This window comes from Hesperophylax consimilis, unplaced genomic scaffold (genome assembly GCF_061612785.1).
Source record: "Hesperophylax consimilis isolate HC1 unplaced genomic scaffold, BYU_Hcon_1.0 scaffold_45, whole genome shotgun sequence".
Lineage (NCBI taxonomy): Eukaryota > Metazoa > Arthropoda > Insecta > Trichoptera > Limnephilidae > Hesperophylax > Hesperophylax consimilis.
Genome location: NW_028301275.1, coordinates 198,430 through 214,745, shown reverse-complemented (window position 1 = coordinate 214,745; position 16,316 = coordinate 198,430). Strand labels below are relative to the sequence as shown.

General features: G+C 37.2%; 1 protein-coding gene across 4 annotated transcripts; it reads right to left on the bottom strand.

Annotated features, from left to right (window-relative positions):
• Nucleotides 1-2,195: 2,195 nt before the first annotated feature.
• Nucleotides 2,196-15,299, bottom strand: LOC149408896 (secretory phospholipase A2 receptor-like). 4 transcript variants are annotated; one of them, XM_089650320.1, is made up of 9 exons: nt 15,186-15,299; nt 14,565-14,828; nt 13,740-13,925; nt 8,628-8,885; nt 7,279-7,488; nt 6,607-6,864; nt 4,954-5,175; nt 3,701-3,955; nt 2,196-2,400 (listed from the first exon to the last, which is right to left on the bottom strand). In XM_089650320.1, the coding sequence occupies exons 1-7, from the start codon at nt 15,238-15,240 to the stop codon at nt 5,000-5,002; spliced, it is 1,407 nt and encodes a 468-aa protein (XP_089506446.1). In that variant the 5' UTR covers nt 15,241-15,299; the 3' UTR covers nt 2,196-2,400; nt 3,701-3,955; nt 4,954-4,999. The 4 variants fall into 4 exon arrangements, with proteins under 4 accessions (XP_089506446.1, XP_089506448.1, XP_089506450.1 ...); XM_089650322.1 differs by having other exon boundaries at nt 6,607-6,810; XM_089650324.1 differs by having other exon boundaries at nt 14,565-14,811; nt 15,186-15,298.
• Nucleotides 15,300-16,316: the final 1,017 nt, after the last annotated feature.

Genomic DNA, 16,316 nt, shown 5'->3' with positions numbered 1-16,316 from the left:
GATATAAAAGCAACACACACTATTGTTTTTCTATCTAATAAATATTATTTATTAATAGCAGTTAACAGCAATACGACGGGTTGTTTCGGAAAATTTGAACAATTCTTCAAATTTCAAAGTTAATTTTCAGGTTCTGTGATAGATTTCAAGTTCTGTTTTCATTTCAGTTCTGTCAAGCAACTACCCTATGCTGATATAATAACAGAACTTGAATAGGACTTTCACAGAACCCGGAAAACAACATTGAAATTTGGTGAATTGTTCAAATCCTCCGAAACAACCCGTCCTTACTGTTAGTTATTATTATGCTTTCTATTTTTTTAAAATTTATATTGTCCTGATGATGAAAATGAAAACTAGCCACGAAACTAGGCGGTAAAATACAATTTTAATATTCGATAGTATGTATTTATTATTGTTGAAAATTGCTCCGAGTTTCAAACCAATTATAATTTAAAAGAGTTACTGATTTAGAATATAGATGTCGCTAGTTTGCACCTTCTTTAACTCTTAAACCCTACCTGGGGTACTGGAGTACCCCTCTGGTGTTTAAAATATCAACAATTTTAACAATATCGCACTGTTGCAAAAATCGCTCTAGCTAATCTACTCTCGATAATTGGCGCGTAAGTGCGTCTGAAAGCCGTGACCGCCCGGCAAGTGCAGTCGCGTCCACAGGTGTTCCGGGGTACCCCAGTACCCCGTGGTAGGAATAGTGTTACTTCTTCCTTCCAGTTATACTTGAATTACTGAAGTTGTTTTTTGACATCTCTCTGGTAAGTTTACACATTATTTATGATTTACTTTATTTTCTGATAATGGTTAGAGTACAGTGTTGATAGGGAGGGCCTGCGCCCAATAACGAGACATTCATGGACTAATAATGTGTTATGAATGTAATGACAGTGTATGCAGTGTAATGAGATATGACAATTAACAATTGGTTCACGTCTATACCCACAGCCAAGAAATTACTGGAAAAAGGGATAACATTAGTTGGAACTGTAATGAAAAATAAACCAGAAATTCCTCCGGTTTTCATGGACACTAAAAATCGAGAGAGATGCACATAAATGTTTGCCTACGACGGACCTCTCACACTTTTGTCGTATTGTCCTCTGAAGTCAACTAATAAGAAAGTTGTAATCATGCTGTCCACCATGCATGACAGCCCTGACAAGGATAATGAAGTGTACCTTCCAGAAATAATACATTTCTATAATTCAACCAAATTCGGAGTGGATGTGTTCAACCAACTTTGTAAGAAGTACTCGACGTCCAGGAAGACCAAAAGGTGGCCCATGTGTCTCTTCTACGGGTTGCTAAATGCTGTTGATGTCAACTCTTGGGTCTTATTCAAGCTGTCAACTAACATTGATAAAAAGAAAATCAATAAGCGGCGTGAATTTCTAAGAGTTTGACAATGGCACTCATAATGCCTCATATGAGAGCAAAATTACAAAGGCCAAGTTTACCCCGGGATTTCAGAGAAACTATACGTGCAGTCTTGAATATTTATATTGAAGATGATAGGCCGGTCCCTGATAATCCCAAACCTGGTCGCTGCTGCTTTTGTTGGCGCACAAAGGACATAAAATCTTGATCTGTCTGTAACACTTGTCGCCGCCATATTTGTGCTGACCATCTTTACAAAATCAGTCCTTCATGTAAAGGCAAATATGTCTATTAGTTTTTATTAATAAATTTTATTGTCTTTTCATATTACTTTGCCATAATAAAAATAATATTTAAAGAAATATCAAAAACTTCTATTTTATTAATTTTTTTTGCGCGGGGTACTTCAGTACCCCGTGGTAGGAATTATTACATTCCCAGAGTGGTAGGGTTTAAGAGTTAAAGGCAGCGAAACTAGGGTATTAAAGTTCCAATTTTGATTATGGAACTCACTTCTCTTCGATAGTTTCTAGCTAAAGGAACCCAAAGTGACAATGATATTTCGCTCTCCGTTGGTGGAGTGATCTCCACAGAGTGTCGGTAGCAATATAAACTTTGGAAAAAACAACAATAAATTCGGTGTAATTTCAACTTCCACAAAGTGTTTTATAAGAGGAATCTACCCTTTTGTTCTTAAGCCTAATTTAAACAATTATTATATATACTAAGCGAGGAAAATTGGTCAAATGTGAAATTGCAAGCTGGTATCGAAATAAGAAAATAGTATTATAGTTGATTTATTTATTTGCTTGCAACATTATCGATAACTTTGGGTAGAATTTTTCTCGCAGATGAATAAAATTACGTATTCACATGTAAAACTATATAGCTGGAAGAGTCCGCGCTTGGCGCCAGATTTTTGTCGGAGGGCCCCGCAGGGATAACCCGTAGGGGAGGGTTCATTGGGGAGCCAGTCGCTGTAGCCCGCCTCAGAGAGAGTTTTACCTGCAAAAAACAATCATAAAAATCTTACAGAAAATACTACGAGATGCGAATAAGGCATGTCCTTTAAAAAAGTGCTTTCATGGTAATCCAACTTTAACAATAATATAACTCTATACGCATCATGAATTGGTCTATTTCAACATATCGCACGCCATACACTGCCATTAGTAATGTATGGCGAGCGATACGCTGAAACAGGCCAAGCCTGGTCTGTCACATGCTTAATCCTGTTGCGAGATATGTAGGTTTTAGGCTAAATACGGAGGCAGCGCAACATGGCATAGTACCCCCAAAATAAATCATGATTATGTTTATGTGGTTATTATTATTTGTAAGTTTTGTAACCAGTGTTGCCAACTCGATTTTTAAACTAGATGTCACCCGAGCTACTACGATTCTTTAAAAAGAAAATGTTATTATTTCAGAGCAATGGAACCGGTAGGTACATATTTTTAATGGTTATTATTTATTTGAACAATTTAAAAAAAAACCTAAAATCCTCAAAAGGGAGCTAAGAATCTAAAATATATATTACAAAGCTAGATTTGGAGCTGAGTTGGCAACACTGGTGGTAATTGACTATTAATTTACCGATACATTGCATAAAACCATTCAACATAACCTCTACTCTATAACATTTATTTATTGATGCGTTATTTGTAACTGTTAAAGATTTGTATTTGTAAAAGAAATAAACCTATGTTAATTGGCTCCTTTGAAACACTCCCCGGTTACCAAAGCAGGCCCATTACTTCATCTATATTCGTCTAATGTCCACGTTTACTACAAGTTTTCTAGAATCATTAACAATAATGATGAACGTTTGTTCCGGAATCTATCAATAGGTGTTTTTCTCCAGCATTATTGACAATAATTATGAACGTTTGTTTGGCATAATACAGGGTGTTCGGGAGTATACGGGGATGTACTTTGGGATGTGATTCTGCATGATAGTAGAAGTAAAAAAGACACTTAACTTTTTTCGAAATTACAACGTTTTAAGGTTGGAAAGGTGAAAAATTTGAATTTTTTTACGGAAAAATAAGTGTTCTTCTACGGAAAAAAACATTAGAATTTTAAAAAAGTTATTTATCTTTTTTACTTACATCATCATCTAGAATCATCTCATGAAGTTAGCGCACTTTACCCCCGGACACCCTGTACATCTGGAGATATTTATTTTTTCCAAAAACCATCAAACGAATATAATTAAAGTACCTATTGTAAGGTATTAAAACACATAAGAAAGTAAATACTTTCACAATGAGTACATATAGAGATATTACACTGTTGTTATTACCATCGATTGTTCTAAATTCTCCTTTAGTCACTAAGTTAGTAACGCCCACATGGAAATAGTTCTTATTAATGCTGTCTGTCGTTGTATTAGCATGCTCTAGGAATATATCCGCGGAGAGTTGGACTTCTTCAACACTGTTCAGAACAATGAGGTGAGCTTGTTCAGCTTCACACACTTTCAACGCGTTGTTCCAGTTGGAGCTGTTGGTGTGCAGTTTATAACAACTCTCTGGCATCGATGAATAGTGTTTATATCCTGTAACAGATAATAGACATCTGCAAATTAAACTTCAAATTTTGAACTGACCGATGGTGATGGGAAATTAGGAGTTAGTTGGACTTAACAAGGAACCTGCCTCCGTTGGAGATACTTGCAGCTGTTGGGAGCAAATGGCTTCTTGGAGGACCTCCATGGCCGAGGGGTAAGGCACTTGAATAGCAATTCGAAAGTCGCGGGTTCCAATCCCTGCGTGCGCAAGTAAGTTTTGTCTTATTTGATGAATTTGTGTTATTTGATGAATTTGTGTTATTTCACAATTTATTCATTAAAAATAATATACAGTATACGTGCGGCACGTTCCAGAGTGAAAGGTACTCTCAGTATCGCCCTGGTGTAAGAACACCATTCAGAATTGAAACGTTACTTGAAATGGCTTTAGCCGCGTTAGGTGACCATATCTGAATAGCCAGGTACTCCCCCACCTTCCTCTTCCCCATCTCCTTCCCATCCGTACTTCCTTCAACCTCACAACATACCCCAGTCGGGGATGTCATAGTCTCACTGGGAGCATAGCAGGAGCGTCACCACTTTCCCAACGACGGTATAAGGTAACTGAGTGTTTACCTCCTACGTCTTCGTTTAATAAGATTTTTTCTAATGGAACGAAGTTACATTAAATTATAATGAGTGACTCTAGACCCTACAGTGTCCCTGGAAACAGTACACATATATTTACACTTAGTAACAAATATACAGTTTGGACCATTTAAAATTAAAAAGTGGATAGCTGTTTGGATGTGAAGAGTGCGAAGAAATGCCGAATGGTCTTTGGTGTGAATATTCCGATTAGTCTGTATCTGAGGTACCACGTTGTGGAACCAGGAGACGTCAACAAACACCCTATTACAACGTAGTTTAAGTTCGGTAAAGCGACAGAGCTAGAGTATAAAGAACAAGGTGAAACATGGGAGGTTACGTAATGGGACATGATAAATGATGTGCTTTGATAATATCAAATGGAAGTTTATTCATACCATTGCCTGAACATGATTTGATAGCGCAGAAGTCCTCCTTCGGATTTCATATGTACTGCTCGCAAATGAAAAATAGTTCCAATGACACACATGGTACAACGTTCAACTGGAAGGACCCGCGCGAGGTGTCATTGTGCTGCAAGAGCGCCCCGCATTGATGCGATCCGTTGGAGGGACTCCCGGGGGCCCAGTGGTTGTAGCCTGCATCCAGGAGAGTCCTTCCTGAAAAATACAGATGTCAACACTTTTAAAATCTAAAAAAAACAATGGTTTGGCCGATGATTAAACCTTCCTCCCCGGGGACTGGAGTCAAAAACGCTCACTCCAAATTTTAATTTTAATAATAATAATAATAATATTAATAATCCTGAAAGTACCCATAAGGACTCCATCAAAATAAATTTAAAAAAAAATAAGTGGTCAGCATTATAAAACTGTACTCAAAAATGCACTACTCAATTTTAAAGAAAAATATGAATACCTTGCTGAACAACACACCTACAAGGACGAAATCCTCAAATCTACTAAACATTCCAAAATTAAATACATCTTTCGGCCAGAAAAACCACTATTTCCATGCTATTAAATTATATAATGTCCTTCCTATTGAAATTAAAAACACCATGGATATAGAAAATTTTAAAAAAGACAAATTATGGCTAACTAAACATGAAGATGAGGAAATCATTAAATTTATGAAGTAACCCCAACGCAACCTACAAACAACAAACATAACTACTTTTTGCTTAATTTATTTTATATTTTGTGGGAATCAACAAATTAGAAGATGAGGAAATCATGATCAACACAAATACAACAACATACAGTCCGCCTCGGAACAGGAATACCTAGTGAGGAGGACTGAGAACAAACTACATCACTTTATATCTTTATTTTACTTAATATTGTTTCTTTTTTACTTTACTTTATATTGCCGTTAAATAAAAAAAAAATAGTACCTACATTTATTTCATATAATAACTGCAGTTAATTTCATTTATTACTTATTCAATAATTGCGTCATTACTTTGTAACATCATTTTAATTTAAATTAAATAAATAACTTTGTATACACCATTTAATCATAAAGTATTGACGTCTTTCGAAAGCGAGTTTCTCTGTCAGAATTTTTTTAAAATATAATGTCATAAATTTTAGAGAAATAAAAGATTGAAACGCTTAGGGGGGTGATTACTAGTAGGTAAGGTAAAAATTCCAGAGTAACCGATTATTAAAGACAAAACAGTTCAATTATAATTATTGAATGGGTTATATTCGATTTAATCACAGTGTAGTGGTTGCAGGTGGGTAGTGTAAACAACGAGATTTATGGTCTGAACAAATTCTGAATACACTATCTAACGAAATTAGTTTTCACTGTGGAGAATACCAAGTAAACCTTTATGTGTCTAAAATATATATCTGCTTTCCATTTTGGATATTGTGTAGTATCAAGTCTATTTTTAATGAAGTAAAATATCAAGTATCAAAGATGTGTCTAAAATTAAAAAAAAAATATATGATTTTTTTTAAATATTATTTTTATTCAGGGGGGGGGGGGGGGGGGTTCATCACTACACAAGCAAGGGTTTCTTTAAAATGGTTTACCTGTACATTCACTTATAAAATACCAAAGAATAGTGTTGCCCTCACCATCGATTGTCCTGTATTCCTTTGTTAACCAATTATTGACGGCCACCATAAAACCGTTTGTATAAAAGACACACATCTGTGCTTTAGCACGGGTATATTTCATAAATATGTCTACGCCAAGTTTGGCTTTCTCAGCGCTGTCCAGTATTATAAGGTGGGCTTGTTCAGCTGCACACACTCTAAATGCGTTGATCCAGGATTTAGCTGTGGAATGAAGTTTAAAGCAGATGTTTGGCATCGCTGGATAATTTTTATATCCTGCAAAGAAAAGTAAAAATAAACGGAAGTGTAACAACGCAGACAACTGTTGCAATAAGTAAATTTTATCAATTATCGTTAAAAAAACTTAATAATAAAATATTTAATTGGTCTAAATTACACAATGAACACAATGTGAGAATAAAAGCAATCATTTTCACACTCAACCATATTGTCTTCTTTGGAGAGGAAGGAAAATCCTTGAAATCATTAAATAAAACATTGTTGTATTCACTATGTCTATGGTTGTATTATATTTTAAATGAATAGATTGCTTGAGTTTTAGTGACATGTTATAAAGTAAGTATTACTTAGGATACAAGTTTGCTTCTTTAGAAAGTTGTATTTAAAATGTAACTGCATTTTTTTGCAATTAATCTTGAAATTGAGTTGGTTCTATAATGTTATGCTTACCTGAAGGACAACTATAAACTGGATTGATGAGACCTTTCTTATCGTGTGAAATGTTCCTCTCGCACATGAACAGGAGCCGTGTCTCACAGGATTTTTCGTTCAGCTTTCTACCCAAGCCTACCATCAGAGTGCCACAGTGTTCTTCGTTATTGATGTTGTCGGGCTGCCCGTCCTGCCATTCGCTGTAGCCCGCTTTCTCTAGCTTCTGTCCTACAATATGAACAAGATACTTGAAACACAAACAGAGGTTAAATAACTGTCATTTCAATTCATAGTTGCTTCCCTGTGGATTTCAATTGCATGGAGTTCTGAATGGATTCCAAGAATCCGTAGTCCGGAATCAATTAAATGGGTACAGCCAATCTTCGGAAGGGGCAAAAACTGCCGCAATTTAGTTCCAATTCCTCAATAATCTTGAAGCCTGTCGATCTATGAAATCCCCAACTGAAGTAAGTGACGAGTGGGAATGGAGTGGAAAGCTAGTTATAACTGCCAGAAAGACACACAAAAGCGTCGCAGGTACAAATGTTTCTTGAAGGGATGGAATATTAATTAACACGTTCACAAAGACGGTTCGGAAAGTCAGTTTTCCAACAATATATAGACGGAAACCCTTTATCATTTTCTTAAATGGAAATTTTTTAAATATTTTGTAAAACGGAAACCTTTAAAACATGTCGGCTTAGCCCGGTAGTGGCCGAGTGGGCAGATTCGTTGGGCTCCCACACAGGCGTCGCGTGTTCAATCAAATGCTAGCTAACTTCTTCATTATGTCGCAAGCAATATTTTCTATTTACATAAAAACTTGATTTTTTTTTAATTCCCGTGTCCTCAATGTGTATCATTTTTGGCACCTAGCCGGGGCCCCCTCCAAGGTTGGGGCCCCTCCAAGGTTGGGGCCCTACAGAACCATTGATACATTATTTCCCGAGTACCGTGTCTTCATAGCATCCCCAAAGATATTACACCTATTTGCTGTACGGGCCTCCTACATTGAGTATTTATTTATATCTTAAGGGCTATATATTGGGTAAATACTGCGATTGCTCGGGCCCTGGACGGCTTGTACCGGGCTGATTTTCCGGAAAGAACTGGCGCCTTCGAATGGATGAGCATCATAGACATTCAAATTATTTATATCTACGGGGAGCTTGTAAAAATGTAATTTAACGTGATTTAATGCTGAATTAGCAACACTGTAAATAAAATAAAAACGCCCACAACCAGAAGGCTCAAGAAATAATGAGGATTAATCACGACAGATAATAACCGATAATAATAAACGAAATAATGTAAGCAAGGGCTGGAAAAAAAATAATAAGGTTTAATAAGTAAACCTCGAAACATACCGTGGATGGTTTCATATTGTCCTGGAAGAATCAAGTCATGAAACCCGAGCCAAATATGACTCCTGTCAAAGTTGGTATCCAGTGAGCTTCCGGCATATTCATTAAACGCGTCCAAGCAGTGTTGAGCCTCCTCCGCACTGTTGAGGACCACGAGATGACCTTGTTCGGCCGAACAGACTTCAAAGGCATCGTACCACGACTTTGGCGTACGATGGAATTTGAAACAACGATCGTCCATTGCAGGAAATTTTTTATATTCTGGAAAAAAATTTAAACATCGTGTTAGTTATATTGAATAGATTATGTTATTCATGAAAAGTTCTTACATAATATTAAATTCCCGTGGAATACAAGGAAAACAAATTGTTCTGTTGAGTCGATGGTTCTAATCGGGGCAAATTTTACATCTCTCTATCGTTGTGCTTTAGTCACTGAAGAGATAAACCAAAAGTTGTAGTGATTGTGTCCGTGTATCCAATTAAGGCGAAGCTTAATGCTAAATCACTATTTTGATTAATCTTTAAAACGAATTGGTGAATATTATAAATACCAAAAAATATGCTTTAGATAAATTGAAGGTTTTCCTATCGTTTCGCTTGAGTAGAATACAAATAAAATAGTAAATTACCCAATAAAAAATATAAATGTAAACTACTAAAAGTTTTTTTTTCAATAGAAATGTATGAACGCGTAAAGGAAATAACTTTTAAAAAATACAGTATTATAGCTAAGAGTATCTGTGACAGTTTCACTTTGTGATGAATCAGGGTCTCTCCCGAGGTAAATGATATAAACCATCATAGTAGAGCCACCTATCGGCACAGTCGCATATGAATTACAGGGAACTGCATACAAAGGTGGGGGAGTTTCCTTTAGGGTTGCGACGGAATGATTGGATCGGCCAATCATGGTCAGATAGAGAAGGAGGGGGCGCGACTTTCTGACAGAACAAAGGGAATTACGTGAAAAGGGGTGTGTTTAGGCTTTGATTTATATAGCATCGACCTTGGAAATATTCCCACAAAATGAATAGGTGAACGAACGGGGCTAGAGTCAAGGTTGAATCACTTGACATCTTAGGGGTTCAAAACCTTTTTTTTTGGCATAACATCACTCGGACGAAGCGAGATTTGGTGGCAACAGTTCTGTTACTCGAGCTTAAAAGAACTAAAGGGGTTGTCGATTTCAGACACTTGAAAAGTGTTGATTTTGGGAAAAATTCGAACATGGTTTTGCGTCATCTAGTCGGTAATAACCGTTATCGAAAGTACTTAATTTTATACGTGGCTTATGGAAGACGAAAATACATTAAAATTAATGTATAAACGTTTGGCAGAGGAATTACGACCGAGTACATACGAGTTTGTTATGACGGGTACTTGAAACCTCTGATTAATGTGAGGTGAGAGGAGAGACAAAGACAAAAGATAGGCGTGTGACAGGATCATTAGGGCCAACACCCATAATTGCAGAGAGGAATCGTGAAAATCCAGTAATAATTCTTGGAATAAAAATGGCCGGAGAGATAAGCAGGCTATCAAACCGATGCGGTCTCGGACAGAAGGCAAGGGGTAAGCGACATGATGTGTACTGGGACATTTCAACTAGAACAAGTACCGAAAAGACCTTAGGAGGTTGGAATAATCAGTGAAAAGTGTGATTGTTATACTAAACTACGAAAAGGGAAGGTGAATAAATGTGCAATGTAAGAGACGACCTTACGCAAGGGATTTATCATACGGAGGAATGGGAATGTTTATCAGAAGTGATCGATTCGGGAGGTAAAGGGAGGGACGGATGTGTACACCATTTAATTCGACAAAAGGCGAATTGCGAGTTCTATTTTCACACGGAAGAAAGAAGACTGAAAGTAGGCTGTAAAAAAATATCCACGAAAACGGAAAGTTAAGAGGAAAATTTTGACTAGTTACGCGTAAGAGGATGTCTTAGCGCACTAAAGGAAAGGTCATCAGAACACACATCACGGACCAAATAGGAACGCGAAAAAATTTAAATTAGAAAAACAGGTCAATTTTGACGGATTCGAAGACACCTGCCAGATGAGGCAAACTTCAGAATTTCACCAGTACGGGCCTGTGTTGTGAGACAGCAAATGCCCATTTTTTTTTGAGAAACGCAGAAGTATAGACCCGGTAAGTTTTAAGTGACACAGGGGATATTGGGCAAAGAAGATAGGGCCGTAACGCTTCGATAAAGGCTGGATTGAAATGACAAGCGTAGTTAATTACTATTATAAAACATCGAGCGCGGGGACAAATCGGGGAGTTCGTCACAAGTCGCCGAGGACCTTTAAGGAAGTATACGCGCCGCGTTACGAGGAATTATCACTTTGGTAAATAATTCTGGACTTCAGAGATTTTCTGGTCAAAAACATACAGTTCAATTCAGTGTTTAAAGAAATTAGACTCAGTGTCCTTGACGTAATAATAAATTCAGGTTGAAAAGTTTGATTGGTCTAAATGAATCGTAACTAAAACTAATAAACGCTAAAATTTCCTTCTCGAGTAAAGAAGAGCGCGAGTTTTATGTTTCAAATAAAGTCACGGATTATAAACGAGTTTTAATTAAAATTAATAAACGCTAAAAATTCCTTCTCGAATAAAGTTGAACGCGATTTTATGTTTTAAATAAAGTCACGGATTATAAACGAGTTTTAATTAAAATTAATAAACGCTAAAAATTCCTTCTCGAATAAAGTTGAACGCGATTTTATGTTTTAAATAAAGTCACGGATTATAAATGAGTTGTAATTAAAATTAATAAACGCTAAATTTCTTCTCGAATAAAATAGAACGCCAGAGTTAAAATCTCTCGATTCACTTTGATGAAGCCTCGGACTAAAAGTTAAATTTATAATTGGAAATCTATATACCTAAGTATCTTGCTATTCGCGCGATGGTCTCGATCAAAGCCGTGTTACAACGAAATTTTTCAATAACTACTAGGTTAGGGAGGGGATATCGAAGCACATTCATTACGGCCGGTAGAGAGGGTAACACAAGCAAAATTAGGAAGATAAGGTTGAGGATGTATCAGGTAGAGGTAAAAATATTATGTACAAGCTCAGGGAAAATCTAGTGATATTCGCGAACACCCCCCCCAAAATGGCAACGGTTGTGTAAAACCCGACCTGGATGTTGTTATTTAGCGGACAGGGGCTGGGTAAGTGTTTTTATTTCCAATTCAATTCAACCAAATTCCCAGATGGACTTGGAACGCGTGATGCTGATATTTGCCGACTGACAGTTACTACTAATCCACTTTAATATGTACATAAAACCAACATGTCAATTTTCAGGATTCCCCGACAATATCAATATAATTACCCTCAAGCCTTACCCCATCCCCAAATTTACCCCTCGACTAAACTTCATAGTTGGGTAATGTCTGATAGTGTCGCTGCAAATCCGTATCACACAAATACGGACTAGACAGAAGGATTTTTTTTCTCACGCTATCACGTGAGAGGGGTTGCCAGCGTGGGCGGATCGGGCCAACGGAGCGCTGGGGGACTACACCCTCTGACGGAGCCGTGTGGAGTTATTGGGCACGAAAGTGGAATGGAAATAGTGATGCCAATTGGTAATGAACGGGAACATGGCCTGCAGTTGGGGCGTGTAGTCTGAAGGCACTTTGGACGTCTGTGAAAATCCACGTGGGAGGGCGACGTCGTGAGATACGTGGGGATAAGTCCGCAGCGCTATCACATTATCCAATGGTGTCGACCGAGAGGCTGATGTAAGCCAACTGGAACGCTCCCTTGGCGGAATTAAAGCAGCTTCTTTGAGGTGAACTGTAGGTCTGACGGCACGTGGGAGATTGAGCTTCATCAGGCAAAACCTACACGACACACTTTTCGCGTTAGTATCATGATATGGGATGCAATTACCTTCCCCATCTAGACTCAGTAAAGTAGTTCGTCCGGAGGAATGGGCGTTGGAGCGATTTCGGAAGTGGCGTGATGACTTAATTCGCTTTCTCTTGGACGTGAATGGATCCGATAGGTCAGGGTACCTTTATGAAGTGGGTCGCCAGCTATGGGGTATAGTCTAGCCACGTCGGAGTCAGCGTTTGATTTCTGATCACCATCCACCGTTCTCGTATTTGGTCAGCGGAGGAGCCAACGTAATTTGCAAAAAAAAACATTTCGATCATATAGTTTACCCTTCCTCTCCCCCCCCCCCTCTCGTCCCTTCCCTATAAAAGATTAAGTGTCGAAAAACAAAATTAATATATGTAAAACAGAATGAAGGCGACCCCGGAGCTGAGATGACGAAAACCGTCGCACTATGCATGTCAATACCATACTATACTAATTTATGCAATAACGAAACTATTTCATGTCCTCGGATTTATTAAAAGGTAGGAAAGAGCTTAAAAGGAAAGGTTTACAAGCGATTACCACTGTATAAGAGTTAGGCGTACTGCAGGTGACAGGAGTAGGCTAAACACGCGGTCTTATAAGAAAGTTTAAAAAAATTTCAATGATAACGGGATCATTCACTCTAATTTAAACGAACCAGGATTACCACAAATATATGCATTAATAGCCCGTTCATATCTCATATGAATTTCAAAACCAAAAAAGAAACACAACGCTGAAAAAGGGGCATTATTGCGAATTAAATCTTAAGATCTTCTGCCGTATGTTCCATACGGGGGTCGAAAGACTTAGCTAGGGCTTCTTCTTAAGGTAGTCCTTTAAGGGCGCCACCAACAGCTTAGGAAAATCGAAGGGCAATGACCAGGATGTTACAACATTTTGCAGATCAGACAGGAGAAATAACCATTATTTCAATATAGGTATAAATGTAGAAGGATGGAACCATTACAACTTCATTAATTTTTTTGCTTTCTTATAAAATTATTTACAAAATAAATAAAAACCAGATTTATGCTTGAAATCGAACGTTTCTAGACTCCGTTTGTCAAGCGATTTTAATGCCTATTACCTACAAAATAAGGTATACCAAGAATATACACAGTTTTGGCTTGTAGCTTCTTCTTAAAACTAGAAGTTGTGTTCTCGTACCGGAATTAATCATTTAAGTGTTCACTAACAAATTACATTAATGGAGTTGTTTTCCATACCCGTATCGTAGGTTCCACAATCCACATTAGCTGTCAGAGTGCTGAGGGATTTCTTACAGATAAAGAGGCTGGCCGCCTCACAGGGCCCGTCGGCGTATTGTCCGTTTCGCAGCATTCGCACACAGTCGCGTCCATCGCCCGGGTTGGGCTCTGGATGGTTCAAGTATAACTCTGATGTTGGAATGCCTACAAAGAGTTGAGAACGAAAATAGTCAGTAATTAAATGTCTTCTACTATTTTATTTGGATGGGTGAAATCAATTATTTTTACAAAAAAAAATATATTTTACATTTTTCCGATATTTAAAAACCTTTTTAAAAGTTAGAATTTGCGTGCTCTGGGAAATATTTTTTTCAGAATTTCTATGTTTTACATTCACCCGCTTTTGTTTAAATACGTACGCATTTTATAATTATTTTCAATTCTTTAAGTTTTAAAGTCTAAATACTTATAGAAAAAAAAATTACGATGGAATGATAAAAAAAATAATTGAAAAATATTTACTTTTCATGGTTTTATTTAAAAAAAAAAGCAAATATTCTTAACGTAATACGCCAAATACTTTCTACACTACCCGTGTGTGTCATCATCAAGACAGGCAATATAAATAAATAATAATAAAAAACAGTATTTTGAAACATTTCTAAAAGAATAAAATGAACTGGCGTGTTTAGTACTGATGAAAATAACAATATTAGACGTGTGCCAACCTCCATGTTGCTGATCTAAGATATCCAACTTGAGAAGAAGATATTTTAGAGGAACTCAATATAAGTGGCTACATGTATATGCTAAACTTTACACATTTAAAACATGGTTACATACCATTGATTGCCACGTAGTTCTGTTGTTGGAATAAGTCATGTACCCCAATCCACACATTGGTGGTGGTGCTGGCCATGTAGATTAGCAGGGCGCCAATCTCGTCCTCAGATGTTGGCACCACGAGCTCAGCGCTTTCCAAGGAACACATGGACACCGCCTCTCTCCAGCCCAGCGCCGCTTTGTGTTCTTTGTAGAACGATTTAAATTCGGTGGAGTAGAAATAGTCATCTCTGAAAAATGGTTCAGCCTGCTCCGCTGATGCGACTTTAATAAAACACGATGTTGAAAATATCTTTTGGATACAGTGAAATTGTATGAGGTTTGTTTTAAACTGTCAATTTTGCACTTGGAATTAATGGCAGATGGCAGAAGTGGGTGCTCCGGTTGAAGTGATTAGCGGCAAATGGTATAAAAGGTAGGAAAACTGCGTGGAAGTCGATTGAAGCAAGAGTAGAAGGTTTTTGAATTGAAAAATAATGATTAGAGACCCCTGGTCAGTTAAGAATATTTGCGGAGGAGGCAAAACGCTATCCTGAAAAGTAGCGCTGTGATGAAGTGTAAAATTATTTAATTATGCTTCTCGTATGACAAGATTCTAGAAATCCTTATGTGGCTACTTACCATCTATACAAGATATGCATAGAAATCCCAGTACGAACAATGCACTGCGACACATTTTATAGTTCGCTTGTATTTCACTGACAAGGAGAAGTCAGTGACACGACGAGTTGATGGTGCAAATGAAAGTGAATTACTGGAAAGTCAACCAATTATTTATACAGCGATTTTTTTTACATTATGTGATAAACTTTAACCCGGCATTAGAGATGTGGGGTGTTATAAACCCAGACCATATGTTATTGCAAAAATCTTCCGCGATGGCGATGGTTTGAATATAATGACAAATTTTTCGATAGTGGTAATGTGATAGAAACATCTAACTTGTTTCATTGTTGAACTGTAATTAGCTGCAGTTGTGACATGTCAAAGTTAGTTCAATGGGGAAACATGTAACTTGTTTTTCTGTAGAACTTTAAATAGCTGCAGTTGTACAGAAAAATATTAAGTTCACACAGGAGATGCTGTGTGGAGGGTCTTTTGAGGAGCGGAAAGAGTGAACATAGATCTTGAAATGACACATGTTGTAGGAGGGAGTAAACACAGAGACCGGAAAATTGTTCCACATCCGAGCTATTCAACTCAAGAATGAGTCGTAGAAGAGACCCGTTCTCATGAGACAAATGTCAATCGTGTATGTTAGGCGCGCGTTTTGCGTATTTCCCGACTATGCACCGGTACCGAAGGTTTGTTATACGAGTAGTTAAGCGCACTTGAAGTGAAATGACACTAAATTGCGCTATATAAATGCCACGTCAACTCACCAGAGATCAAATGGGAAAATAATTCACCGACTCCAGATATTTTCATATCAGAGGGTTCGGCTCGGTAGAACTTCTAACAGGGCCTATAAATTCTACTGATCCCTCAACATAAATATTTAAAAAATCTTTTGTTATCCTACATGTATTCAAAATGACCGACTTTTGCATCTTTATATATAATTTTTTTGATAGATCTAATACGACTAAATTTTTAATTAGAGAGCTAGGTATAATGCCAGTAGCCGAAATAACGAATGGTAATATTTTTATAGTCTGAGAATGCCAAATTCTTTTTATTTCATTTCCTAAGTCTGTGTATTTTCTTATTTTTTCACTAACAGATTTTTCAATATTACAGGAATTTGGAATA

Excerpts from the sequence above, each read along its gene's own strand:
- LOC149408896 (XM_089650320.1), bottom strand. The coding sequence starts at position 15,240 with ATGTGTCGCAGTGCATTGTTCGTACTGGGATTTCTATGCATATCTTGT. Across the intron at positions 13,926-14,564 it reads GAACTACGTGGCAATCAATG|GCATTCCAACATCAGAGTTA; the intron begins GTATGTAACCAT and ends AACTCTTTGTAG. Across the intron at positions 7,489-8,627 it reads ACAATATGAAACCATCCACG|GACAGAAGCTAGAGAAAGCG; the intron begins GTATGTTTCGAG and ends TTCATATTGTAG.